At 39.5% G+C, this 27862-nt stretch overlaps 1 protein-coding gene across 1 annotated transcript in view; it reads right to left on the reverse strand.

Moving 5' to 3' along the window:
• ME2 (malic enzyme 2) overlaps window positions 1-27027 on the reverse strand; it is a 49987-nt gene extending 22960 nt beyond the window's left edge. Inside the window, exons 1-5 of the mRNA XM_036322653.1 lie at window positions 26811-27027; window positions 12887-13006; window positions 5352-5485; window positions 3113-3262; window positions 634-709 (exon numbers count right to left, since the gene is read on the reverse strand). Of these exons, the coding sequence (XP_036178546.1) occupies window positions 634-709; window positions 3113-3262; window positions 5352-5485; window positions 12887-12994 (468 nt within the window). The 5' untranslated portion in view covers window positions 12995-13006; window positions 26811-27027. The remainder of the gene's footprint in view (window positions 1-633; window positions 710-3112; window positions 3263-5351; window positions 5486-12886; window positions 13007-26810) is intronic.
• Window positions 27028-27862: the final 835 nt, after the last annotated feature.

The raw sequence follows: 27862 nt of genomic DNA on the forward strand, positions 1-27862 counted from the left end.
TAGATCATTAGAACTAATGATTACTCATCAAAGGTTATTTTGGTGAAGAAAAGGTACTAAAGGCAAGTGAGATTATTGCATGTAGTAAATACTAAAACCTAACAGAAGATCTAAGTCAATAGATTTTATTATTTTATGAAAGGCAGCCAGATTGACCAATACATTTGCTAAATTTGAAACTTTAAGAGTTTTATATTTGCTTAAGGATCTAAATCTACCTTAGATTTAGAAGAAAAAAGGCATAATGAATCCTCCCCATTACTCACCAAATAAAAGTTTTATGTTATTTTAATAATATGGTATTAGTACTTGGTTAATATTAAATAAAATAGGAAACATTAATACTAATTGAAATAGAAAAGAAATAAAGAGAAGGCGGGAGACACCAGTGGTATCGATAGTGAGCAAGCTCACTTTGTGTACTAGTTCCAATTTCTTTCCCAAAGTCTAAGTTTATACCAGTTACCCATTTTGTAGTTATTACTATCATGATCTCCTCAGAGCACTAAATCTGCATGTATATATAAGTGCAAAATAAATCAGAGCAACAATGAAAAACTGTTCTTGGAAATTTAGAGGTAAGTTACAAGGAAAGAAATAACATTGTGAAAAGGAAGGTTGTGCTATTAGTACCTTAACATGATTTTCTGGCCAGTTATCCACAATTGATCTAACATGACCTCTGTCTGAGATTGAAATAAATAATCCCCTGCAACAGAACAAAAACACCTTTGCATTTCACAACAGTTTTTTGTTTTTTTCTAAGTCTTTGTTCATAACTGGAATATTTAGGTATTTTAATAAAACATCAAGACACAGTATAATTTCCAAGCAGAATTAGCTAAATCACACTGGTTTATTTTCAAACATTTTCAACTACATCTTCAAACATCTTCAAACTGTAATTACATTGCTCACATAGTAGTTGCCACAAAGATTATTATTAAATGATGTGATCATTTTACACAAGAAGAAATGCATCCACATATCATTTTCAAATAAACCCAATATACCTCCAGTAAAAAGCAATTTAAAAATAAACCACCAATTCAGAAGAGCATAATATACTACTGCTACAATTCACTGAACTGAAAAAATTGAAATGTGAAGAACAGGAAGGAAGAGAAGAAAAGTACGGTAGTTTCATATAAAAGACATTACCTTGAGGCATTAGGAAAAAGTGAAATTATTTTAAACACACAGTATACTGCTATCCAACTGAGATAATGAATCCAGACTTCAAAAAAGGAAGAGGGGAGGGAAGGGACGAAGAGGAGTGGAAGGGAAGGGAAGGAAGGAAACCAAAACCAAAACACAGGTTCTAGAAAATAGGGCAGGCAGAGATGAGGTCCAACAGGTATCAAGTGCCCTTAAATCAGTGGTTCTCAACCTTCTGGCCCTTTAAATACAGTTCCTCATGTTGTGACCCAACCATAAAATTATTTTTGTTGCTACTTCATAACTGTAATGTTGCTACTGTTATGAATCGTAATGTAAATATCTGATATGCAGGATGGTCTTAGGCGACCCCTGTGAAAGGGTCGTTCGACCGCCAAAGAGGTCGCGACCCACAGGTTGAGAACCGCTGCCTTAAACTGATTCTTATAACTAACTTTCTCATTGGTATCTTCACTTTGGCTTTACTATCCTAGCTCAAATCAGTTTAGTTCAAGCGTTTTTCAACCATAACTGCATAACAGAATCATTTGATGAACTTTTTAAAAATGCCCCCATGAATTCTGATTTAACTGGCTTGGAGTTTAGATCAGATTTACTGACCATCCTTTATGTAAAAAGCAAACAAAAAACACTGCAGCAGTATACCACATAAATGACACAGTATCTGCCCTCATCCAGAAGCCATGCTCCTTATGTTTCACATCAGCTCTCATCTCTGGTGCACCTCAGAATCACACCAGGAGCTTTTATGAAACACCAACACTTGGGTCCAACTCTAGACTAAATGAATCAGGATCTCCACAAGGGGAGCCCAAGAATCAGTATTTTTTATGTTTCCCCTTGTTCTTTAATCTGGATTGAGAACCACTGTTCTACATGAAAAAGAAACTATAAAAGAGCTGAAAAGCTGGGTAATATCACAGAAATGTTTCAGACCCACTAACTGATGGCAGCACACAGAACAGTGTTCTCAGAGTCTTCCAGTGATACCTGACCACCACCACCCATGGCGCTCATTAAATTCACACTTCCAGACCTTTCTCTTTGTCTTCAGACTCTTGGGAATTAAAAGGAGAAGAGTTGGCAGGGATCAACATTTCAAGTGAGTCCCACAGGTGTGTCATGCACATTAATGCTGAAAGCCACTAGACTAGATGAGGGGAGATTGAAGAGAAATACTATCACATTTTGTTTGGATTTCTACATTTGTGTCAATATGCAAGTAAGACATGGGAAACATACAAGGATTGAGGAAAATAATAGAAGAACAAGACAAGAAAACTCAAATTAAGTAAAAATAGCATTTATATAATGCTTAGAAGTTTACAAACAACTGGCAGTCACACCAGTTTCCTCATCTGACCTTCTCAGCATCTCTCTGGCAGGTACTGGTATCACTATTTTATGATGAGAAAACAGATTTAGAGGGATAAGGTCACTTATTCAAAGACCTGAGTCAAGACCCATTCCAGTCTTTTCCACTTAAAATAACTGGAAGTGCTGTGAAATTAAAACTTTATAAACATCCATAAAAACAACAAATGACAAAAATGAATGCTGACAAAAAAATGAGAATCAATCTTTTAATTTGGCCAGATTGTCAAAAACATTAATAATAATTCTGGAGAATCTGCTACCATGAAAAAAAAAAAAAGAGTACCTTTTCTTTTGGTATGAAAATGCACAGTTCCTCTAACAATAATAATTTAAAGAAAGTTAAGGAAGAATGATACTATTTCTACAAAAATGAAAGAAACGAATGTGTTGGGTTTTTACTAATCCCTTTTTGTCCAAATTAAGCTTTTGTGAGGTGAGAAATGTGGTTGAGATAAGACTGCAACAAATAAAACAGAAATGTAATAAGTGTCACGGAGTGATATTTCTCCTACATAATAATCATTTTCAAATATATATTTTTAAAAATAAGCCTTACTTAGGTCTTCTAAAGATGTGTCCATATTGGGAGCAGGCAAGACCAACTGTTGGTGTATATACAATTGGCAACAGATTTTCGATATCATCTTGCAGTATTCTATAAAACAACTTTTCATTTCTTTCTTGTATTCCCATTATATAGATGTATCTGAAATTAAGCACAGTAAATAATATCTACATCAGCCAGTAATACATTCCAAGTTTTGTCCTCTGAAAGGTAAGTGTAGCCATCTAAAATAGAAGGCCAATTCCCTCCCAGAAAGCAAATCCCTAAATTATCATTATTTAACACCCAGGAGTAAAAATCAACAAAAATTAAATAGGCTTAAGCTCCAAAAATGATTAAATAGGCTTAAGCTCCTAAAATAGTTATCAAGACCTCTAACTACTTCTCACCCTTATCTTCATAATGAATTTACTTCAGTTCCTCAATGCATCACAACTCTTACCTTGGAGTTGCTACTTACGGGGAACCCTTTGCCTGGAAAACCCTATACTCATGCACAGTCCTATACTCATGCTCTCCGAAAGCAGCTCAGGGTGGAAGGCTCTCTCGGTTCCTGTTCTGCCTCTTCTCAATCCCCATGACACATATAGTCACATTAGATTTCCTGTTTTTAGATCCCAAAACAACCTACTTCTCTTCTGTAACTCACTCCACTTTCTGTCTCCCCTCCAGCCTATATGAGATAATGAGTTAGGGACTATCACCTTATAAACTTCCACAATTCCAGGAACTAGCAAAGTATGTAGAATATAACTGATGTGCTAATTTTCAGTTAATAAATAGGGAGGACAGATTCCATTTAGAAGAGGAAAAATTGCCCTAACCGGTTTGGCTCAGTGGATAGAGCATCGGCCTGCAGACTCAAGGGTCCCAGGTTCGATTCTGGTCAAGGGCATGTATCTTGGTTGTGGGCACATCCCCAGCGGGGAGTGTGCAGGAGGCAGCTGATCGATGTTTCTCTCTCATCAATGTTTCTAACTCTCTATGCTTCTCCCTTCCTCTCTGTAAAAAAATCAATAAAATATATTTTAAAAAATAAGAAAAATAAACATGCTCTTTCTCTCTCTCTCTCTTGAGCAAGCCCATGCCTTTCCCCACCCTCTTCTTTCCCCAGGGCAAGCTCTCTCTCTTTGGAGCACACCCACCCCTCTCCTCTTCTTCCCCCAGGTATATTCATTCTCTCTGCCTTTCCTTTTCCTAAGCTCCTAGGGCCCATTTTTTGTTTCTGTAAATCCTTTCTGAGCCCACGCAGCCCAGCTGGCTCACCTTTTTTTTTTTTAACCTCTGTGACTTTCTAAATAAACTTTCTCTTATAATTTGAGTTCCTTGCAGACAAGGCAAAGAAAAAAAAAAAGAAGAGGAGTAATATTTTCTATATAGTTACCATGGGCAGAAATAATACCAATAGGTATATATTAAAGGGAAGGAGATTTCTTCTCAACACAGGGAAGAAAACAAATAATTGGGCTATAATGACTGAATAGCTTTATGAAATAAAAGGCAGAAATGTTGCCCGTCTGGCATGGTTCAGACATAAACACAACTATCTACTGATGAGCTCCTAGAAGGAAGGGTTGTGCATTATTGTAGAGGACATACATTTCGTTTGCCTCAGCCAGGTTCAGTTACTCCTCTTTTCCACTCCCTAAAGTGTCCTGGACTGAATATTACCAACTTTATATCCTCAGGGGCCAGTATAGTGGCACACACAAAGTAGATGACCAATAAAAGTTATTGAACAGACTGGATGAAAATTAGATGATAGCTTTGCTTCTATTCCATTCGAACTTGAAATGCTCTGTGATTTTGAGCATAAAAAACTGATTTCTGCTACTTTTTTTTTTAAAGGATATTTCATTGGGGGTTATTTATTTTTTATTAAATTTATTGGGGTGACATTGGTTAACATGAACATATAGGTTTCAGGTGTGGGTTTCTATGTTACAAGATTTATATATTGCACTGTGTGCCCACCACCCAAAATCAAATCTTCTCCTGCCACCATATATTAGGACCCCCTTCTCCCTAAATTTTACAATAGGGAAAACAAGTGAAGCATTCACTGCAATGAAAAATACATGATCATTATAAAAATAACAGGGATGGACTACAACACAAACTTCATTATGAGACTGTATGTTTCTCATGCCATAATAACATAATAACCACAATACTCCCAATTTTTTTGGTCATAACATCAATAAAAACTAAACATCTAAGCAATTCTTACTTTTCCAAAGGGCAATTTAATTTTTTCACATTTTTATGGAATCGTAAGGCTTGAATATCTTGTGTCTCTATTTTGGGAGGTAGAAGTCCTTGAAGACCAAGCATTTGTCGTTCTCGTAATGTAAATGCCATTCCCTAAAAAAAAAGGAGTAAAAAAATATTAAAAATTATTACTTACTGGGGTAGCAGTAGTGATGTCCCAGAATATATAATTTAAACATATATATATATATTTTAAAATAAGTGAGATATTTTTGCCCAGATTGTCAAAAATGTGTAAGATTGGTCATATCTAGTATTGGAGATGGTGTGATAAACAGATACTCTCACATACATGCTGGAAATGTAAACTCATTTAGGCTTTTGGGAAGAAAATTATAAAGTAATCTTAACATTTTAAATACACATACTCTACAATAATGCAATTCTACTTCTGAACAGCCATCCTAGATAAATATTCATACATAAAGAGGCATATACAAAGAGATTTGTTCTAGCACTATTTCAAGCTCTCTTGCCTATTACAAACTAAAACACCATCAATCATGGAACAGTTAGGGAACCCATGGTATTTCGATATCATGAAATACCATCACACTTAAATGTATATCTCTGTGTGTCATAGAAAGATCTCCCAACATGCAGTTAAGAGGGAAAAAAAAAGGCAAGTTGCACATCAAAACACACTTACTGTAAACTGTAATGTTTAGAAAACCCCCATAAAGTACATACACACAGATGCATCACACATTAGAAATGAAATCAACAAAATATGGTTTGAAAGAACATAAAACAAGCTGGTAAGATAGGTTACCCCAACTAGAAAGGAGTGAGGCTGAGTAGAAGGAGGAAGGAAGAAATGATACTTAAGAAAAAATTAACCCATGTTCTAAGAAAATCTTTTGCAATTTCTGGTATTCAGGTATGGGTTAAATTCTTTGAATCAAAGTGATGCTAGTGAAAACGCCAGACTAAGGACTTCCAAAAATCATTTCCTCCATAAAAAGCAATAAGAACACTGGCCAGCTGATCAGAATAAACTTTTTCAGAATTCTAGAAATAAACCAAAGACTTTAACAATAGGGAGCATTTATTCAAGAAAAACTGCTGAATTTCATCAAGAATAGCAAGCTTTGTGCCTTTTTAACTTGCCTCATTCACTCCTCACCAACTCCACAGCAGCCTTGAAAATAGCAATCACCGAGAAAACCAAGATGGCGGCATAGGTTAACGCCGGAGATTGCTGCCTCGAACAACCACTTCAAAAAACAACTAAATGACGGAACAGACATCATCCAGAACCACAGGAAGGCTGGCTGAGTGGAAATTCTACAACTAAGAGGAAGGAGAATATCATACCCAGACTCAGAGGAGGCGCAGTGCTAAAGTGAAATACTAAGGTGCGGAGTGCGTGCGGAGCGGGCTGGCGGCGGAGGGCATGGTTGTTGTTTTCAATCGGGAGGGAGTTTCAGACTCTGAGCTCCAGACCCCGCCGAGTCTCTAGGGACCCAGACTCAAACGGGAGAAGCGGGACTGTCTGGCTTCGGTCGGAACTCGTAGGCAGCTTTCTCTCCGAGGTTTGCAGCGGTTGCTGGGACTCTGTGAGGCAGAGCCCCTAGGGACGGAACTGAGAGCCGCCATAACTGCTCGCTCCGGCCTGCCCTGTAGATCCCCGGGGACCCGCCCCGCCCAAGCCCTACGCAGAGCCATTGGCCGGATAGCCTCAGGCAAACGCGAGATTAGCACCGCCCTAGAGATCCAGCACAGAAGCTCTCCCGCTGCAGACACAGCGGACTCTCATAGCCAGTTAGCCTGGAGGTCAAATCACCCCCGGTATTGCCAACAATCAAGGCTTAACTACAACAAGACTGCGCACAAGGACCACTAGGGGGTGCACCAAGAAAGCATAAAAAATGCCGAGACAAAGAAACAAGACAAAACTGTCAATGGAGGATATTGAGTTCAGAACCACACTTTTAAGGTCTCTTAAGAACTGTCTAGAAGCCGCCGATAAATGCAATGAGATCCTCAAGAAATCTAACGAGACCCTCGATGTTATGATAAAGAACCAACTAGAAATTAAGCATACACGGCCTGAAATAACGAATACTATACAGACTCCCAACAGCAGACCAGAGGAGCGCAAGAATCAAGTCAATGATTTGAAATGCGAAGAAGCAAAAAACACCCAACCAGAAAAGTAAAATGAAAAAAGAATCCGAAAATACGAAGATAGTGTAAGGAGCCTCTGGGACAGCTTCGAGCGTACCAACATCAGAATTATAGGGGTGCCAGAAGATGAGAGAGAGCAAGATATTGAAAACCTATTTGAAGAAATAATGACAGAAAACTTCTCCCACCTGGTGAAAGAAATAGACTTACAGGTCCAGGAAGTGCAGAGAACCCCAAACAAAAGGAACCCAAAGAGGACCACACCAAGACACATCATCATTAAAATGCCAAGAGCAAAAGACAAAGAGAGAATCTTAAAAGCAGCAAGAGAAAGAAACCCAGTTACCTACAAGGGAATACCCATACGACTGTCAGCTGATTTCTCAACAGAAACTTTGCAGGCCAGAAGGGAATGGCAAGAAATATTCAAAGTGATGAATACCAAGAACCTACAACCAAGATTACTTTATCCAGCAAAGCTATCATTCAGAACTGAAGGTCAGATAAAGAGCTTCACAGATAAGGAAAAACTAAAGGAGTTCATCACCACCAAACCAGTATTATATGAAATGCTGAAAGGTATCCTTTAAGAAGAGGAAGAAGAAGAAAAAGGTACAGATACAAATTATGAACAACAAACATGCATCTATCAATAAGTGAATCTAAGAATCAAGTGAATAAATAATCTGGTGATCATAATAGAATCAGGGACATAGAAAGGGAATGGACTGACTATTCTTGGGGGGGAAAGGGGTGTGGGAGATGAGGGAAGAGACTGGACAAAAATCGTGCACCTATGGATGAGGACAGTGGGTGGGGAGTGAGGGCGGAGGGAGGGGCGGGAACTGGGAGGAGGGGAGGTATGGGGGGAAAAAAGAGGAACAAATGTAATAATCTGAACAATAAAGATTTAATTTAAAAAAAAGATAAAAGGTTACATTAAAAAAAAATAGCAATCACTGTCTGGCCAGTGTGGCTCAGTGGTTGAGCACCAACCCAGGAACCAAGAGGTCACCAGTTGGACTCCCAATCAGGGCTCATGCCCTGGTTGCAAGCTCCATCCCCAGTAGGGGGTGTGCAGGAGGCAGCCGATCAATGATGTTTCTCATCGATGTTTCTCTCTCCCTTCCCCTCTCTCTAAAAATCAATAAAAACATATATATTTTTAAAAGAAATAATCTTTAAAAAAAGAAAATAGCAATCACTGTGTAATAATCACTTTGAAAACCAGAGCCTGACAGCCACTGGAGAGGGTGGAAGGGGCTAGAGATTCTTCTAAAACTCCAGGGCTCTATCATTCTTTGACCTGACGGGTGGTTCCCTGGAAGAACCCTTTTTGCAAGACTGTCTTTATGTGACTTGATTTGGAGCTCACCCAGAGTGAATAGCCTTTTCCTCAGAAGAGCTTGTTAAAAACAATAAGAGGCAATTATATAACATGGCAACTCCCTACCTTGGGGAGTAACAAATGAAGCAAACAACAGACTAACCAAAAAGTGGAAAAGGAAAAGTTGAGGAACTAATGTCTATGGAGGAGCTTTGAAAACCCTGGACTTATTCCTGAGAATCTATAAGTCATGTGCATGAACTGTTTTCATGCCCAGGAAAGACTTGAGAAGGCTCTAAACTCCACCTCTGGCTAACCTTGAGGCTCTGCATACACAGAAAGTGAGGGCTGAGACATAGTTGTAAACTACTTGGCTAAGTACTAAAGCCAATGTCCCAACATGTTACACAGAGCCACTTGGCAAATAATGGAAGACTTATTGGGAATGTCAGTAAAGAGACAAAAAATATAAAAAAGGAACTAAACAGAAATTCTGGAGTTGAAAGTACAATAACTGAAATTTAAAAATTCACTAGAGGGCCCGGCCGGTATGGCTCAGTGGTTGAGCATCGACCTCTGAACCAGGTGGTCATGGTTAGATTCCCAGTCAGGGCACATGCCCAGGTTGGGGCTTGATCCCCAGTAGGGGGCACACAGGAGGCAGCCGATCAATGATTCTCTCTCATATTGATTGGTTTTTATCTCTCTCTTCCTCTCCCTTACTCTCTGAAATAAAAAAAATACATATTTTTTTTAATTCACTAGAGGGGCTAGATTCTAACAGATGAAAGAATCAACAAATTTTTTAAGACAGATCTGAGATTATCCAGTCTGAGAAAAAACACACACAATGATTAAATATGAACAGAGCTTCAGAGACCTGTGGGATACTATCAAGAGCACCAACATCTGAAAAACACGAGTCCCAGAAAGCCAGGGGAGAAAAAGAATATCTAAGAAATAATGGGCTAAAAACTTTTCAAATCTGATCAGAAACATTAACCCACACATCCAAGGAGTGCAACATCTCCAATGAGAAAAAAATTCAGAGATCTACACCTAGACACATCAAACTGTCAAAAGACAAACACAAAAGGAGAAAATTGAAAGCAGAAAAGACTCAATAGGCAAACAGGGAATTCTTAGGAAGAGAAACAGCTAGTTTCTTTTTTTTTTCTTTATTACGGTGTTACATATGTGTCCTTACCCCCAAATGCCCCCCACCCCCACTCATGCCCTCACCCCACTGGTGTCTGTGTCCATTGGTTAGGCCTATATGCATGCATACAAGCTAGTTTCTTACCAGAAATCATGACAGCCATAAGGCAGTGGGCTGACATGTTCAAAGTGATGGAAAATGGTCTGTAAAACTGCAAACTAGTTTTAAAAGCAATTTTAAGTGGATCATGGCAAAATAAAAAAAGATGATATATTAGCATGGTAAAATATAATTTTCCTTTTTTTATCTGTCATAACACTATTTGTGTAAATAGTTAGAATCACAAGAAATATTTAGTTTTTCTCAGAGAACTAGCTTGAGAAATTAAAAACAAACAAAAACCCTCAAAACTGAGAACCATAAAACCAGAGCTCCAGAAATAAATTAGGAAGTGAAAACTTCCCATAGGAAAAGATGAAGAGCTCAATTTCAAAAAAATAATAGGAAGGTCAGTCAAATGAGCATGGGGAGAGAAGGAGAAATCCAACCTTACACTTGTACAGCCCTTTAAATGTTTCAAAATGCTATTATTACTACATTATTTAGGTGAGAAAACTGAAACTTAGGTTTAAATGACTTTCCTAAGTTTCTTGGCTAGTAAATGGCAGAGCTCAAATTAGCATCTAGTCTGCACCATAATGATGTCCAATCCTTTAAAGCAGAAGGACTTCTAAAAAATATTAAAAATTTCATATTCAAATTCATACAAACAGAAAATAAGTAGTGGTTGCCAGGGCTAGGAAGGGAAAGGGGGAGTGGGGGAGAGACTGCTTAATGTGTACTGGGTTTCCATTTCGATAGTAAAAAGTTTTGGAAATTGATAGTGGCAACATATGCACAATACTGAATGTACTTAATGTCACTGAATTGCATAATTTTAAATCATGTTCAATTTACCATAATAAAAAAGTTTTACAGAAATAATAACAGGTATACCTTAAGTAGACAGTGATTGCAGATATACATTTGGTGGAGGGGGACAAAAAAGGGAGAAAACGGGACATCTGTAATACTCTCAACAACAAAATAATAATAAAAAGGATTAAGAATTCAGTATTGCCTTTAATTACTAGCTTATTAATCACAGCAGCAACATACTCTTAAAACAGTACTTATAAACATTTAAAAAGTCATTTAATCTACAAGGTTTGACGCATGAACCTGCCTTCTTTATGTGGTAAGTCCCCAAGGAGTTCATGACCCTCAAAATGGGAATCACTAGTCTATGTTCCTCCTTAAATATACAACCACAACAAAAAACTCTTCCTGATGTTTAAGAGATTTCCAGAAGTGGTCCTTCAATGAGGTAACCGTATAGATGCTATTCCACCACAGAGATTTCAGAAGGCCAGAGTATTAGAATTTCTTTTCTTTATAGAGGTACTGTAATGCATTTAGACTATCTTCCTCCTTAAAATTCATTCCCTGCAACATACTTTATATATTTCTTAAAACCCCCACAAAAAGTAGGTTTATATAGTTTCTATAATAAAAGAAAACCAACATATTTATCAAATGTTTACTATGCCCATGGAGTTATAAAAGATACAAAGAAATTTTGAATGGTCCCTGCTCAAGAAGAACCTGGAATATAGTTAAAAAATACAAAGTCATGAAAATGTAAATACTATCAATTATTTCAACAGCAGCTTATGACATGAAAAGAAGCACAAAGCCAGCATCCAGATGACGTGCCACCGAAGAGGAAGATAGGCACTGCTGCAGGGTTTAGAGAAGGGAGCAGTTATCCCAGCCTACGGGGTGTGCAAAGGCTCTACAGAGCGGGATTCTCAATGAGTTGCATCTTGAAGAGCAAGTAAGATATGTGGAGAGGCAGCAGAAACAAGAGAGGATATGCCTCATTAAGCTTCATTTACTTCACTAATTGCTTGCTCAATTTTCATTCTAGCCAGGTACCAAAAATGCAGAGATAAAGTACTCTGTGTGACCCTTAGTCAAATTTCCCTTTGTAGACCCCAACCCCCTCAAAACATATCATACTATCCAATTATTGTCCCCCCACCCCATAAGAGAAAATATATGGGACTGGCAAATTTCTTACTGTTGTTTTAAAATAAACCACACCTTAATACGAATGCACCATTCTCAAAAGGTAAATTTCATATATTGCAATAAACCTATGTATCCTCTTGCAAGCTTCCTGTAAAAAATCTCATTCCAGAATTATTTACTTACTATTTCATTTACTTACAATTGTTCCTGGAATATGGAGAGGGAATGCCCACTGAACCCAGCATGGATAAGGAATAAAGTCACAACTAGATCTCAATATTGCCATCATCTCTGCCCCAAGAATGTAAAGAGAGTGAGAGGTCTCTGTTTTTGAAGCAAGAGTGTGATTAATGGGCACAATCACTTGCTTGTAATGATTTGTGTGCAAAAAGCTGTGCGAAGGTGGGGCAGATGCTACATAAAAATTTCATTTTACAATTCTGACCCCATCTTACAAGGGCCCAACTGATTGGTCCAGGATGAGTGCTTGATCTAAACTGGGTAAATCTAAATATCCTACATCAAAAGTCCTGGCCAGACTGCTATTCTGTGGGTTTTTCTGAGCTAGGACTAGGAAATAGTCAGTCTTTCCTAGTGGTAGAAGTTGTGAGTTGAGAGATATAAAGCAGCCATGATTCTTGCCATATGGAGAAACGTGAAAAGTTCATGCAGAAAAAGCAAATACCTCCAAATAGTTTTATTGTAAAGCTACAAAACAGAAAAGTTTCACTTATCCGTCTAAAATATATAAATCAAACTGTCATTGGGACAAGAGAAAAGGTACGTCACTAGTCGTGTTACTAACCTTGTTTGTTCTTGGGTTCAGCATGAGGGGCTTGCCTTTCTCTTTTGTGTGTACACGCCGGCATGCCAGAGAACAAGGAGTGGCAACTACTCTTAACCGGGACAACATCTTTTCTTTCACCTGCGAAATACAAAGCAAATACAGTCAGACTTCAGTTCTCAGACCTCCCATCTCAAATAATTCAGTTCTCGACCAATTTGTTCATGGAAAAAATGTCTCAGTTGTCAAACAAAACTTCGGTTCTCAACTTAATAACCTGTAATAACCTTTAGTATTCCTGCTGATAAGTCACACATCACACAGGTGACAAAGGAGATAATTCAAGAATATGAATCAGTTTACTGCTAAACCTTGCGTTGTTAGCATCTCAGGGAATTGTGCTGTGAATATTTTCTAATGGGGAAAATGATTCGGTTTTCAAACAAATTGCTTCTCAAGCAGCATCTGGAACGAATTAAGTTTGAGAACTGAGGTTCCACTATAAACCATGGCTGAGAGACATATTACAGAACTGCATGTACATCAGTTTTCAAAAACAGATTTAGAAAGCTTAACTTTATACGTGTGAAAAATATTTTTCAAAATACATTTATGTTTCTATAGACTGTAATGGTTGCAAAAGAGTAACATTACAGTAAGCCAAGACTTACTTTTCCTGACAACACTCTTAAATCCTTGGATAATCATCATTGCTACTCTTAGGTATCTACTATAGTGTGCTAAACATTTGCCTGTCTTCTAATCCACACAAGTGTGGCAAGGGATGTATCTCCCACTTATGAGAGAAAGGAATTGAGAGGTTAAGAAACAAGGTAGCACTGGCCAGGTGGCTCAGTTAGTTGGAGCATCATCTGTATACAAAATGGTTGTTAGATTCCTGGTCAGAGCACATACCTAGGTTGTGGGTTTGATCCCCAGTTGGGGCACGTACAGGAGGTAACCAATTGAGGTTTCTCTCTCTCTCCCTCTCTCTCCCTCTCTCCCTCTCTCCCTCTCTCTCTCTCTCTCTCTCATCAATAAAAATACATCCTCAGGTGAGAATTAAAAATAAACTTTTTTTTTTTAAAAAGGAAAGTAACAAGGTCACATCTAGTAAACAGTGAAGTGAGTTCCATGTGGGAGTTTAGCTTGAAGGTAAAAAGTAAATAATAGGAAAACCTGGACTACACACATTCAGGGAAGAGAAGCGATCCAGATTCTTACCTCGACTTAGAATTTTAACCTACTGTAGTTAATGTTTAAACGTAATGAACTAAATTTTTTGTTCTTAGAAAAACTGTTATTTAATATTAAAAATTCATTCAAATTGGATTTTTGTCTTTTCACATCCATCCCAAACATGGGAATTTTTCAAAGTGCAAAATTGTACATAATACATTATACTTTAAATATTTAATGATGGGAATATAATAGATTCTTCTGCATATCAATTCTGCCACCAAAAATCATTTTGTAATTCCTATTTATTATTTTAATTATTAGAAATCACTGCAATTGTCATGCAATATGTTTTTTAATGGAATTTCTATTTGCTGAGAAATCTGTGGTCTGTATATGGGAGTGCAGCAAAACCATTTACACACTGGGATTTTTTAAAGTTAATTTTAGGTGAAATTCACATAACATAAAAATAACCATTCTGAAGTGAACAATTCAAAGGGATCTAGAAAATCTATAATGTTGTACAACCACCACCTCTATCTAGTTCCAAAACATTTTCATCATCCCAGAAGGAAACACATAGTCATTTACGCAGTTTTCCTCCCTCCTCCAGTGCCTGCACCACCAATCTGCTTTCTGTCTTCATGGACTTAACTATTCTGCATACTTCATATAAATGTGGTACCTAAACAAGGCCACAAAAACAAGAAATCATAAGCACATCAAGAATCACAAGAAACGGGGGTGGGGGTGTGGTTTAAGGGTACAAACTTGCAACAAGTAGCAAGTAAGTCATAGAGATCTAGCACAGAGTATAGTGAATATAGACAATAATATTGTAGTACCATCGTCAAACTTGCTAAGAGACTACAACTTAATTATGCCAACCATTAAAATGAAATGATAATTATGCAGTGACAGAGGAGCTAATTATTGCTACAATGGCAATCATATTATATGTAAGTATTAAATTAACATGTACACCTTAAATTTACAGTGTTATATGTCAAATATATTTCATGAGCCATAACTGCTTTTCTTAAAAAAATGTTAATGCCATGAGGGACATGTTAAAAGAAACCAAAAATTCAACAGAGTAAATTTGAAGACTCTAATTGACTTTATTAAATGATTCACCTATCAGGCAGCGTCCCACCCAGCAAACAGAAAAGATCTCTGAGGAGCTGTGGGAAGCACAAAGTTTCTAAAGGCTAGAAGGGGGTGGGACAAGCAAGCCACCTTCCTTTGGGGAAAGGGCAGGGGGTCTATCATGCAGATCACCTCAGTAGTGCTAATCAGGAAATGCCATATTGACTGGTTAAAGGTCACGAACCTGGGAGAGATGGAAACTACAATAAAATCTTGATTTGCTGTTCTGGGGACAAGTGACTGTATTTTGTGTCTGTCTGTTTGTTTATTTATTTAAACAAATTCACCCATTTTGCTCAGAGTCTCAGCCTGAGAGATGTGGTTAAAACTTAAGGCATTTGCACACTCTCAGCGACCACTATTCTATAGTTCTCACAGCTTTTACTGATCCTCTGTGTGATTTTTTTTCTTCTTCTGATTCTCTTTGGTATTCCCAGATCATGACTTCAGGTTCATTTTTTGTTTGTTTGTTTTGTTTCTGTTTATTCTTCAATGGATTCCCATTAGTCAGATTTATTCCAATGGATACCACAGATGAAGATCTCGAACAAGGCCCGCAAAAACCTTTTGTGACCTAGCTCTGACCTACCTCTCTAGCCTTATATGGTAACATAATTTGATGCCATACTGTCATTGTTTCAGTTCCTTTACTTAATGTTCAAACCAGCCAAAGGCCTTTTCACGTCTTTTATTTGCAGGGAACACCCCTTAACCCTCTCCTCTTCCTCTCCACCACCTAATCTTTAAATCTTGCTTCTGCTTTCACTTCTCCAGGACACCTTACCTAACCTCCTACTTTAAATTTTCATAGAAAACTATTTCATTATAAATAATTATACATTTTATATTTTTGTATCATTACTTAATATCTGGCTTTAAAATTAGACTACACTTCATAAAGATAGGAATTTGTCTACTTTTGTTTTTCAGTACATCCCTTGCTTTTCTTTTTTTTTTCAGGTTTATTTTGAAGTTGGTTATTCTCTTCATTTCTTTTTTGATGTTCCAGGCTTAGGAAGATCATCTGCTTGGTGGTGAGCCACTGAGAACATGCACTTAAAGCCTTTGAGAGACTACAGTGTGCTAGGATGATTACTATGATTACTGGGAGCAGGATAATTCCACTGTCTGGAGTGCACTTGGGAGCCAGTCATAGCCAGATCTTTGAGGAGAGGAGAAGTCAGGATCCAGTCCAGTTTACAGTATATGACAAAACCTCAAAGGCAGTCAATAGGACTAGAAACTAGTATCTACAAAGGTACTAACATTATTTTTTCTCGACAATTCTTTTTTTTTAAACCAAAGATGATCACAGTAAAACTAATTTGTTTGCATTAAACTTGGCTTCACTCATTAATATAAGTGCAGCAAAAATAGTGACTGATCATATCATCTCTTTCTAACACTGCTTTCTGGACCCTTTCATGAGGAATCTCAGACTAAACTCTCAAAGCCAATGACTGGCCATCAGATTGGACCTGCAATACCATTTCAGTCAAAGCCTTGGTAATACAGCTATTCTTTCAGACTTCAAGTAAATGTTAATGCTCAGAGCTAGTTTTCTTGAATTTTTTGGTGACTTGAGACTTTTAAAAAAGTGTTATTGTTGAAAGTATTATAGGAGGAAACCAATGGATGATCTCTCTTACATCAATGTTTCTCTTTCCCCCCCACCCCATTCTCATTCTCATTCTCTCTCTCTCTCTCTCTCTCTCTCTCTCAAAAATAAATAAATAAATAAATGAATGAATAAATAAATAAATAAATAAAATATCCTCGGGTGAGGTTAAAAAAAATACTAAGAATAATAAGGGAAAGTAGAATACATGTTTTCAGTTATAGAACGTAAATATGGAAATGCATATATAGGGAATCACGAGGAAAGCTGTAGGTATGTAAAAATAAATCTTTTTTTTTAAAGCCTTGACCAGCCAGGGTTGATTTCAGAGAGGAAGGAAGAGGGAGAAAGAGATAGAAACATCCATGATGAGAGAGAATCATGGATCGACTGCCTCCTGCAAGTCCCCCATTGTGGGGAGGGATTGAGCCCACAACCCAGGCATGTGCCCTTGACCTGAGTCAAACCCGGGACCTTTCAGTTCACAGGCTGATGCTCTATCCACTGAGCCAAACCAGCTAGGGCTGTGAAAAGAAATCTTGAGAAAGAAAATTTTGTGTATGATCAAGCTGGAATGTATTATAAGCTTTAATATCAACTGTGTACTTACATAAAATTAAAACTCAATGTGATTTCATCTGTTAAAAAGACAGTCTTCCTGTACAACTAGTATGTTATTGCTCTCTATCATCAGATCTTTGATTGCTTGGGTAAACCAAGTCTTAATATTAAAAAAAGCAAAATTTGCCCTAGCTGGTTTGGCTCAGTGGATAGATTGGCTCATGGACTAAAGGGTCCTGGGTTCCATTCCAGTCAAGGACATGTTCCTTGATTGCGGGCTCGATCCCCAGTAGAGGGCGTGCAGGAGGCAGCCGACTGATGATTCTCTCTCATTATTAATGTTTCTCTTTCTCTTTCTCTCTCTCCCCCCTTCCTCTCTGAAATCAATAAAAATATATTTTTTAAAAAAGCAAAATTTTGCTAACAACTATTTAACTTTCTGTATTGTCTGTAGTCTTTGCCATCATGATAATTAAGTATTATTTCACAGTAACCTATGATCCTACTTGACCAAATGTTTTAAAACTTGTATGTTTAACAAATTCAAAAATTAAAGTCTTTTTCTTAACCAGAACAAACTTTTTCAGAAAGATCCCTGTGCCATTTCAAAAAAGATCTATCTGTCTCTCTCTCCCCACTCTCTCCCCCTGTCCTTCTTCCCTCCCTCCCTGTGTTTTACTAAGGGGAAATTATTGTTATTAAAATAAATGTTATGTTCTAGAAATTATACAAAATGTCTAAAAATCCAAAATATCCTGATACAACTTTTTCATTTATAATTCTAGCTGGTATCTTATATGGTGTATTGCAGAGAAAAGCAAATTGTTTTGTCAATTCAGATCATACTTTCAAACTGGGTGAGGACTGTAGAACACTAAGGAAAAACTGGATTTGTAAAACTGCTAACAAAAAGATCAAGATCAATAAGAATATGGGACTGAATGAACTTAAGGATAATTAAAATATCCATGACTTTATTTGAAATTATTACTGTTTTTTTTTTAAAATCTTTGTTTTCCAGGTATAAATAAATTTTTTTCTCCTAAACTACCTAAGACATACAGTAATTTAGTAAATTATATTTTACTAGAGGCCCAGTGCATGAATTCATGCACCTATGGGGTCCCTCGGCCTGGCCTGCGGGATCAGGCCGAAACTGGCTCTCCGATATCCCCCCAGGGGTCCTGGATTGCGAGAGGGCACAGGCCAGGCCGAGGGACCCCACCAGTGCACGATCAGGGCTGGAGAGGGATGCAGGAGGTTGGCCAGCTGGGGAGGGACTGTGGGAGGGCTCCAGGGTGTGTCCAGCCTGTCTCACTCAGTCCCAATCAGCCAGACCCCAGCAGCAAGCTAACCTACCGGTCAGAGTCTGCCCCCTGGTGGTCAGTGCACGTCATAGCGAGTGGTTGAACAGCCTTAGCATATCATTAGCATATTACACTTTGATTGGTTGAACAGACAACTGGATGACTGGACACTTAGCATACTAGGCTTTTACTATATAGGATAAGCAGAATTGAAACATTTTTCTTTTCCTCCCTACCTGATCCCTCCAATATTGGGAAATTCTTCATAAATGTGTATTCCCACTGTCATAGTTCAATACATAAGCTCATAAGCTCATTAAGAATCTGTTCTCCTTGCAACAGGACACAACTGGAAACAATGGATATATTACCAAGGCTCATGGTATTTTTTTTTAGAAAAACATGAATACTTCCAGACATGATTAGACAGCCTTAAGGAACAAAGACTGACTTAGGGAAGCCTAATTGGGAAAAACCGGTCTAGTACCTTATTTACAGAATTCACAAAAGCCTTACCACATCAACTCTTGCATTCAGCATTCTCTGCTTTTGATATCCATTTAACTGAAGGAAATGAAATTAAACACGGTATTTTACAACTGGAAAAGGCACCTTCATAGGACTCTATCAGCAAGATGGAAAGGACCACATTAGGTGCTCTCCTAACTACTCTGTGTGAGGCCAGGTCTACAGGTGTTGACTCTTGGATTCACATTTCCCATGTAAAGAAAGCCCTTGCAGCCCAACCAGTTGGTTGAGCACACCCTACACACTCCAAAGGCTGCTGGTTCAATTCCCAGTCAGGGCACATACCTGGGTTACAGTGGGGTTCAATCCCGGTCAGAGTAACATATGGAAGGCAACCGATCAATGTTTCTCTCTCCCTTCCTCTAAGTATGTCCTTGGGTGAGGATTAAAAACAAACAAAAGAAAGCCCTTGTACCTAACTGGACTGTTGAACCAACAGAAGATTTGAAATTAAAAATTACTAGGAAGTGAAGGAGACAGTATCTGTTGTGGCAGCTAACCCAAAATTCTGGATCTATACCTTCATTTTTCCTTACTTTAGTTCCTCTCTATCTTACAAACAATACGAAAGGCAAAGCATACTAGTATACGATAATAGTTATTATTTCCTTTTTTCCCTTATATTTCTGCCTGCAAAGATAACTCAACTTTGGGCATTACCTTTAAACCTAGTTAACAAGTAAAAACATGCAGAGGTGGTAAACATTGTCAAGGGTGTTCAATGGCTGGCAGTGTCAACCCCAGGAAGGGTGCCAGACTGGCAAGAAAATTTTTTCTTTAGGCAAGCATTGCAATAAATGAGTACTTAATTAGAAACTTTATCATAAACCTTAGGGGAAATTGCTGGAGCTACCACCAAAGTAAAAGCCAACTAGAAATATCATTAAATTTTCTTACAACAACTTGTGTTAGATAACAGAATTGCTCTTGACCATATCCCAGCTGAACAAGATGGGGTTTGCTTTGTTGTTAATACCTCTTAGAGTACTTGGATAAACATCTGATGAAATACAGATGGAACTAGATAAAATCCGGCACAAGTCAAATGATAAATACAGAACCTCATGATCTTTTGATATCCTTAGGTGGCTGCCTTTAGGTATTGCCTCCTGGCCTAACATTTCATTTGTCATTATAGGAATTTTTTTTGTTATAAAACTTTGTTTTGTATAGCTTGATGCACCACTCAGATAATGGTTTGCTCAACGTTTTGAGATGATCACTAAGACCTGTGAGACATTATATGAGAAACCTCAAGAAATGATAGGTATTTGGCCTGAAAGGAACATGACAGTAAAGCCTTCAGTTCTGGTGCTCTGACTGCGCAGATGTGGCCCCAGGCTCCTAAGAAAACCACCTTCCCTCCTATGTGGAACATGACATACTAGGAATGAGCCTTCCTGGCCATGAGGGACCAACAATGCTTTTAGTAACTAATCAGTGTTGCTTTCCAATGACTGATCAATGATGCTTTCAAGGAAAGTACTGATCAAAAGGGGAAAATGTGAAAAATATAAATGGAACCACTTTAAAATGGAGTCAGTGCTGCCACCCCAGAGGAACTGCCGTGCATGTCTTACTCCTCAAACCATCAGAGTGTTAAAACTGGGCAAAATAACCTTTGGACTGAGCCTAAAGCAGCACTGTATCCCAAACAACTGTTTGTAAAGATAACAAGAGCAAACTTTATGAGCAATGGACTGAAAATTAAAGACATTCTTTAGGATTAGCGTCACTATGTTAGCTTACCTGCATCCATAGAAAGTCCTTCCTTCTTTATGTAATTGTTGCCCTTCCCTTTCTCACAAATACCCCTTGCCTTGACCTCCTAATTGGAACACCATCTTGGTTTCTACCTGAATCAGTGCTTCCTAAATAACTAGTCTTTTGGATCTCAAATAAATGTTTGTTGCCTTTCACTTTGGCCTTTTGTTTTTAGGTTAACAGTTATACCCTTTTATAATAAACTGGTAAACATAAGTAAAGTGTATCCCTGAGTTCTGTGAGCCATTTCAGCAAATTATCCAATCTGAGGAGGGGGTTGTGGGAAGTCCTGGTTTATAAGGGGCTGGTCAGAAGTATAGATCACAACCTGGGACTTGGGAATGGCATCTGCAGTGCGGGCAATCTTTTGGGACTGAGCCCTTAACCTGTACAATGTGAGGCTATCTCCAGACAGACAGTGTCAGAATGCAGTTAAATTGTAGCACACCCTGTCAGTGTCTGCTGAGAACTGGAGAATTGCTGGATGTGGGGAAAACAAATCTGGTGGCCAAAAGAATTGCATTTGTGAGTAGGGAGAAGCAGTTTTTTTCTTTAAGTAGTTAAGATCAACATTTTGAGATATGAAATCTATTTTCAGCTCTGCTTAAAAATTTGCTTCTATCAAATACTGAATTTAGCCTGTATGATAAAGATAACACTACCTGTCAAATCTACCTCATAATTGTGATGATCAAATGAAAGATATGCAAAAAAATATTATAAAGACTTAAAGAGTAATGTTATATCACTCAAATTATTATTTTATTACTAAGTTATAGACAGTAAAATATAAGAGTATAGTTGATGCTTGAACAATGCACCTAAATCCGCAATGGATTTACATCTGTGTATAAGTGGACCTACATAGTTCAAACCTACGTTGTTCAAGGGTCAACTATATTTCTGACTCATGGTTGAGAACCTGTTTATGTGGAGGGCCAACTTGAGTTATACGTGGATATTGACTGTGTGGCTAGTCAGCTCCCTTAACCCTCAAGTTATTCAAGGATCATCTATAAGTTAATAGTGCCTTTAGAACAAGCAGGCATAAAAATAAATAAATAAGTAACTTAAGGAAAAAAACCTGCCAAAATTCGATCCAAGGGCTGAAAGACAGACAGACAGACAGGTGGGCTTAGGACCAGCTGGAGACAAGATAAAATGGGAGAGAGGGGAATCACACCTAACTCTTATGTTATATAGATACTAGTGGCCCGGTGCACGAATTTGTGCACATTGAAAGGAAATTAATTAGAAGAAATATTTTAATATCGCTATTCACCCTTTCTCTATAATAGAAGTGTCAACCAAATTCACGATAGACAATGACAGATGGAAACATGCGTGCGATTGGCACCAGAGAGAACTTTATATGTACTGCGCATGCGCGAGTCAACTTAGCCTTCTATAGATATAGAATAAATTTGCTTAATTAGACCTGCTTTCTGATGTAGCTAACTTTTTCTAGCCCAGTGAAGCACTCCAACTTCTCTTTTAGGTAATTATCAACAACACAGCAGTAAATATCAACATGAAGCAGATTATTATTGTAGATCATGCAGGGAGAACAAAGGGTAAAATATTTAGCTGCAGCAGTGTTTGACTATATTCTGTGCAGTGAGAAAACCTGAAGTCATTTTCAAGGTCCACCATTTCTTACTTCTTTTCAGTCGGGTCAAGTTTCTAAGCTTTCTAAATCTCCATTTTCTGGCTAATGAAAACAGAATTCCATCGAGTCTCCTATCTACCTACTCCAAGACTTCTGTGAGGATCAAATGAGATGAGGCACAGGAAAACGCTTCACAGCCATTTGGTTAAAGTGTAAAATGTTTGCACCTGGCTATAAAGCAAGCCGTGTTCCTGGGCTGAAGAAGCTGCAAGGAGGCTAGTCTCTCTAGGGAGAGGAAGCTGGGTGTTGCTCTGTGATGTCATTACCCAGACAGACACTTAGCATATTAGCCTTTTATATATATAGATAGATGATGGAAAGAGAACTGTAAAAATGAGTGAAGTAAAAACGAAACCAAAAAAAGGTGGAACTTCTCATTCTGAATAAATATGTAAAATCAAGCTGCTTACTTGAGAGTTTCTTGGATATTGAGATATACCTGGAGTTCCTCCCCTGATGTGTCATTCCCAGTGTCTTGCCCTGGGGAGCAGTAGAACTCACTCTCTGAGTGCTGTTTATAAATTGGACTGGGACAGAAACTGCTAGGCCACTGGCTGCTGGAGACTACTCCCCTGGCCCCCTCCCTACCTGAGGGGAGAAAGGAGAAGGTCAATGCACTGGAGATGCAAATTAGAGAGAGGTCATGAATTGCTGCAGTGAGCACAAACTCTGCAGTCAGACAGAGCTGAATCTGAATCTGGACTCAGCAAATAACCAGTTTGGAATCAGCTGTGTCACTCGGGCAATCCCAGATGCTCTCTGAATTGGTCTGTGACCAAATAAGAAAAACTAGGACAATGTAATATAGTTTTTCATAACACTAAATTTGTCTTTGTTTTCATGCTGTAATTATGATGTTCCTACCTTTTTTGGTGGTAACAATGTCCTTTATTTTATGAAAGGATGGGGACGATAGCTTGTAGTTAGCATTTAAATAGGTTCTTACCCTTAACAGAATTAGGTTTTCGATCTTATGTCTGGTCCTAATAGCCCCCTATACAGACTGTCCTTTTTCTTTTTCTTTTTTGACTTGCCCACAAAGTCCAAAAGTCTGGGAACTACTGACTTAGAAGTCTCACTGTCTCATCAATAAAATAGATGGAAAACTCTTTTGCAGAGTTGGTGTGCAGCGATGATGACATATATAAAGCGTCATCAGATAACAAAGCACCTTCAGAGCTGTACTATCATAAAAAGCTTGACTACTTGACCTGAAGGTCTATTCAATAGTATCCATATCCAGGCAGTGTAGCACAACCATCAAAAGCAAGCTCTGGGATCAAACAGCTGGATTTAAACCCTGGCTTTGCCACTGCTAGCTCTGTGATCTTGAGGAAGTTAGAGGAAGTTACAATCTCATCACTCAAGTGGGGTTGATAAACAACAGGACTTACCAAATAGGGCTTTTATAAGATTTAAATTATATAATCCGTGTAATATGCTTATCACAGTGCCCTCTAAGTGCTCTATACTTCTTAATTAAGCATCATTGTTAATATTACTACAGTGGGGCCCTGACTAACGAGTGTCCCGACTAACGAGTTTTTTTGAGATAGAGTTTTTTGAGATACCAGCTGTCTCTAGGAGATTTTTTGCATTGAGTTGATAGAGTAATTTGAGTTAACGAGCTCCTTAATGAGCTCCTTAACGAGCTTGGTCTCCGAACGAATTAAACGCCCCACTGTAATAGGTGGCCAGAAGTGCTTTCTAAATGCTTGTTAGTTTCTGCATAACATATTCTAATGTGATGTTTTTATTAAGAGGCTATGAGGATAATCAGGGTTAATATTTATTTAAACTATTTCAAACTAAATCTCCAGGTCAAGAATGCGAATTTGAATGACATACAGATGCAAGCATCATCAAATGCCATCCTAAACAATATCTAGAAAATCAGTATTTTCATTGCTTTTGAAATTTGTTTATATTGATCAAAGGAGATATAATATACAGTCATATAATGAAAATGGTGATTTTCAAATAAAATAGCTTTTAATAAATAGTTACCTTTTTATAAAATCAAATGTAATTTATATATTTAGTATGAATTTATTCCTCTAATATTATCCTTAGTAAACTATAGGTTTTAGTGTTATTTATATTTCAAAATATGGCTAAGTTTTTCTGAAATTCACCAACATAAATTAGAATTTATTTTAGTTTATATAAGAGTTAATTTATAAAAGAAATTCTGAAATGATACATGGGTTTTTTCCTTTATGAAATTTTAATGTGTTTTCTTATATTTAAAAAGACAAAAACATTATACACAAACACCTTCTAAGGGAGAAATCCATTAGCAGTTCTTTCACAGGAGTAACTATTGAGTGAGAGACTGTTTTAATTCTCAAGAGAATGAAGAATGTCAACAAAAGCATAGCCCAACATTTCCTATTAATGCACGGTAAAGGTTATAACAGAATTTCTGGTCTCTATGTCTAACTTTAAGTCTTTATAACTACCATAAAAATGTCAGATATAGGTTACAAAATTAGAGCTCACAGTTGATTATTTAAATGTCCAATATTATAAGATATAAACTGTTTTTTTTTCTGTATTTCTGCAAGCCATGTAACATAGCAACATGTAACAACTAGTTATAGTAGTTATATAATAGGTTATATATTTATCTATCTTTTTAAAAAACATATATTTTTATTCATTTTTTACAAAGAAGAAGGGAGAGGGATAGAGAGTTAGAAACATCGATGAGAGAGAGAGAAACATCGATGAGCTGCCTCCTGCACACCCCCTACTGGGGATGTGCCCACAACCAAGGTACATGCCCTTGACCGGAATAGAACCTGGGACCCTTCTGTCCGCCGGCTGATGCTCTATCCACTGAGCCAAACCGGTTAGGGCTATCTATCTTTTGTGTAACTTCTATAACTAGCATGTGTATATATGTATGTATATGTACATACGTAATTACACAATAGATTAAATATTTATATTTTGTGTAACTACTATTACTGACATGTGTAGATGTATGAGTGTATTTATATATACATACACGAAACTATATATATCTGATACTGTATCTTCTCTAACTTCCAGAATGCTTGGCAACTGAAGAGAAAAACTTTTGAGTAAAGCATTGCCATTAGCTTTACAGGGTTATGAAGGGACTGGAGCTATTATGTTAGATTACCGGGTTTGAATGCAGGTTTTGCCCTTTAAAACCTGTAATCTTTGTAAACTGAACAGAATAACAGTACTATCTCAAAGTGCAATTTGGAGACAATTCATGTAGCGGACAATACGTGCTTCTATCGTTACCATCATCAATTGCAAAACTGAAAGAAACAACGCTATGAAATGCTTTGCTTAGAAGTGATCGCCGCAAGTGTTAGGAAGGTAAGTCAGATATGAAATAGCTTCAGCAGGGAAGCACTTCTGTTGCGACTTATTATTTTGGTTAGCCTCTCCTGAAAGGGCAACACATATTTTCTAGAATTATCTTCGGAATCAAGGAAGTCAAATCCAAGACCACGGGTGGAACCACACACAAGCAGCGATGGTTATCACCGGCTTGAGTCAAACACCTGCCAATCGTGGTCCACAGATGCAATTTCCTATGAATGGGCGGAACCGGCCCGATCTTAGAACTTTCTAGCCCGCAGCAAACTTCCTTCCAGCGAAGAACACACACAAACACACACACACACACACACACACACACACGCACGCACCCGCCTAACTCATCATGAACTCACCCCTGCAGAAAAAGAGGCCAAGTTGCCAAAGAGGTTCGGAGCCTCAAAATCGGTCTGTAAAGGGCGCGGGAGGGGAGAGAGATGCTCGCGTTGGGGAGGCCACAGGGCCTCGCTCCGCGCGGGAAAAGGGTCGCCCCGGGACCAGCGAGTCAAGAAACGGGGAAGTCACGCCCCCAAACCGGGCGCCGGGGAAGAGCGGTGGCCGGCCGAACTGGGGGTTCCGCGACCTGGCCGCTCCCCCCCGCCCTCAGCGAACCCCTTCCCTTCACCCCGCCGCCCCAACCGCCAAGCGGGGACCTCGCCGGCCGCACGCGCGGAAGCCGGCGGCGGGTCAGGCTCGGCTTCCCGGGCCAGGCGGCAGGAGGCCGACGCCCGCTCGCCTCCCGGAGCCCCCGCCCGGCCCGCCGGCCGCGCCAGGCCGCCCGCAGCCGCGTGCCGCACGGAGCCTTACCCGACGTCTCGCTCCGCGACAGGTGGTGCTGCCGGCAAAGAGGCCGCGGCCCTGCCCCCGCCCGGGCGATGATCAGCTCCGGCCCGGCCCTCCCCTTCGCCGGGTCTCCCCGAGGCAGTGCCAACTCAGGTGCGCGGCGGCGGAGCGGCCAGTCCGGGAGCCGGCTGGCACTGAAGTAACGTACAGAGAGGGCGGGATCCGGCAGCCGGGGGGACCCGGAGGAGGGCCGGCGGGCCCCATGGGCGGAGACTGACGGGCAGGCGGGCCAATGCGGAGGCAGGAAGTCGGTCCTGGGGGGCGGGGCTCCGCTCGGGGCTCGGCGGCCGCGCGTTCCGTTCCTGCCCCACAGCACCTTCCTGCGTGGGGACCCTCCAAGTTACTGTTTTGAGGCCCAACGCGCGCCCTGTGGACTCGGTGCCGAGGAATGTGAGGGGGGATCGTGTAGGGTAGGAGGAGTCCGGAGATAGTGGCGACGCCCGTCGCTCGACCACAGAGTCCGAAGCTGGCTGGCTGCGGACCTCGCATCCCTCGGCGGGCGGGGTGGGGTTGTCGCTGGTGATGGCTGCGCGGTCGCGCGAGAAGAGGCTCTGCGCGTGCGCGGGCGGGGCAGGCGCGGTCGGTGGGTACCAGCCTCCCAGCCCCGCTGGCGGAGGCGAGAGGAAGGCTGGGAGCTCGGGGCACCCTGGGCAGCCGGTGGAAGTTGGGCGAGGAGGGAGGATGGAGGAGGTGGACACAGGTCAGGGATGGAGAGGCGCAGGAGAGGGGACCCGGGAAATGCGGAGCCTCCGCCCTGTAGGAACGCTGTTTGTTCCTGAGCGGTTCTTGTGTGTCTCGGACTCACTCTTCGCCAGACGCCACTGCTGCTGGCACCGTTATTGGCCGGTAGGGAATTTACAAATGATTCCTAGCATCACCGTCACCGTAACAGATAGTCACTGTTCTCGCTCAGGACAGCAACAGAACACTAAATTGCCTTCTTGAAATGGGCCCTGTCCAGGTAGCTCAGTTGGTTGGAGCATCCCCCCCCCCCCCGCCCCCCTCCCCCCCCCCAA

The sequence above is a fragment of the Myotis myotis genome, unplaced genomic scaffold, assembly GCF_014108235.1.
Source record: "Myotis myotis isolate mMyoMyo1 unplaced genomic scaffold, mMyoMyo1.p scaffold_m19_p_9, whole genome shotgun sequence".
Lineage (NCBI taxonomy): Eukaryota > Metazoa > Chordata > Mammalia > Chiroptera > Vespertilionidae > Myotis > Myotis myotis.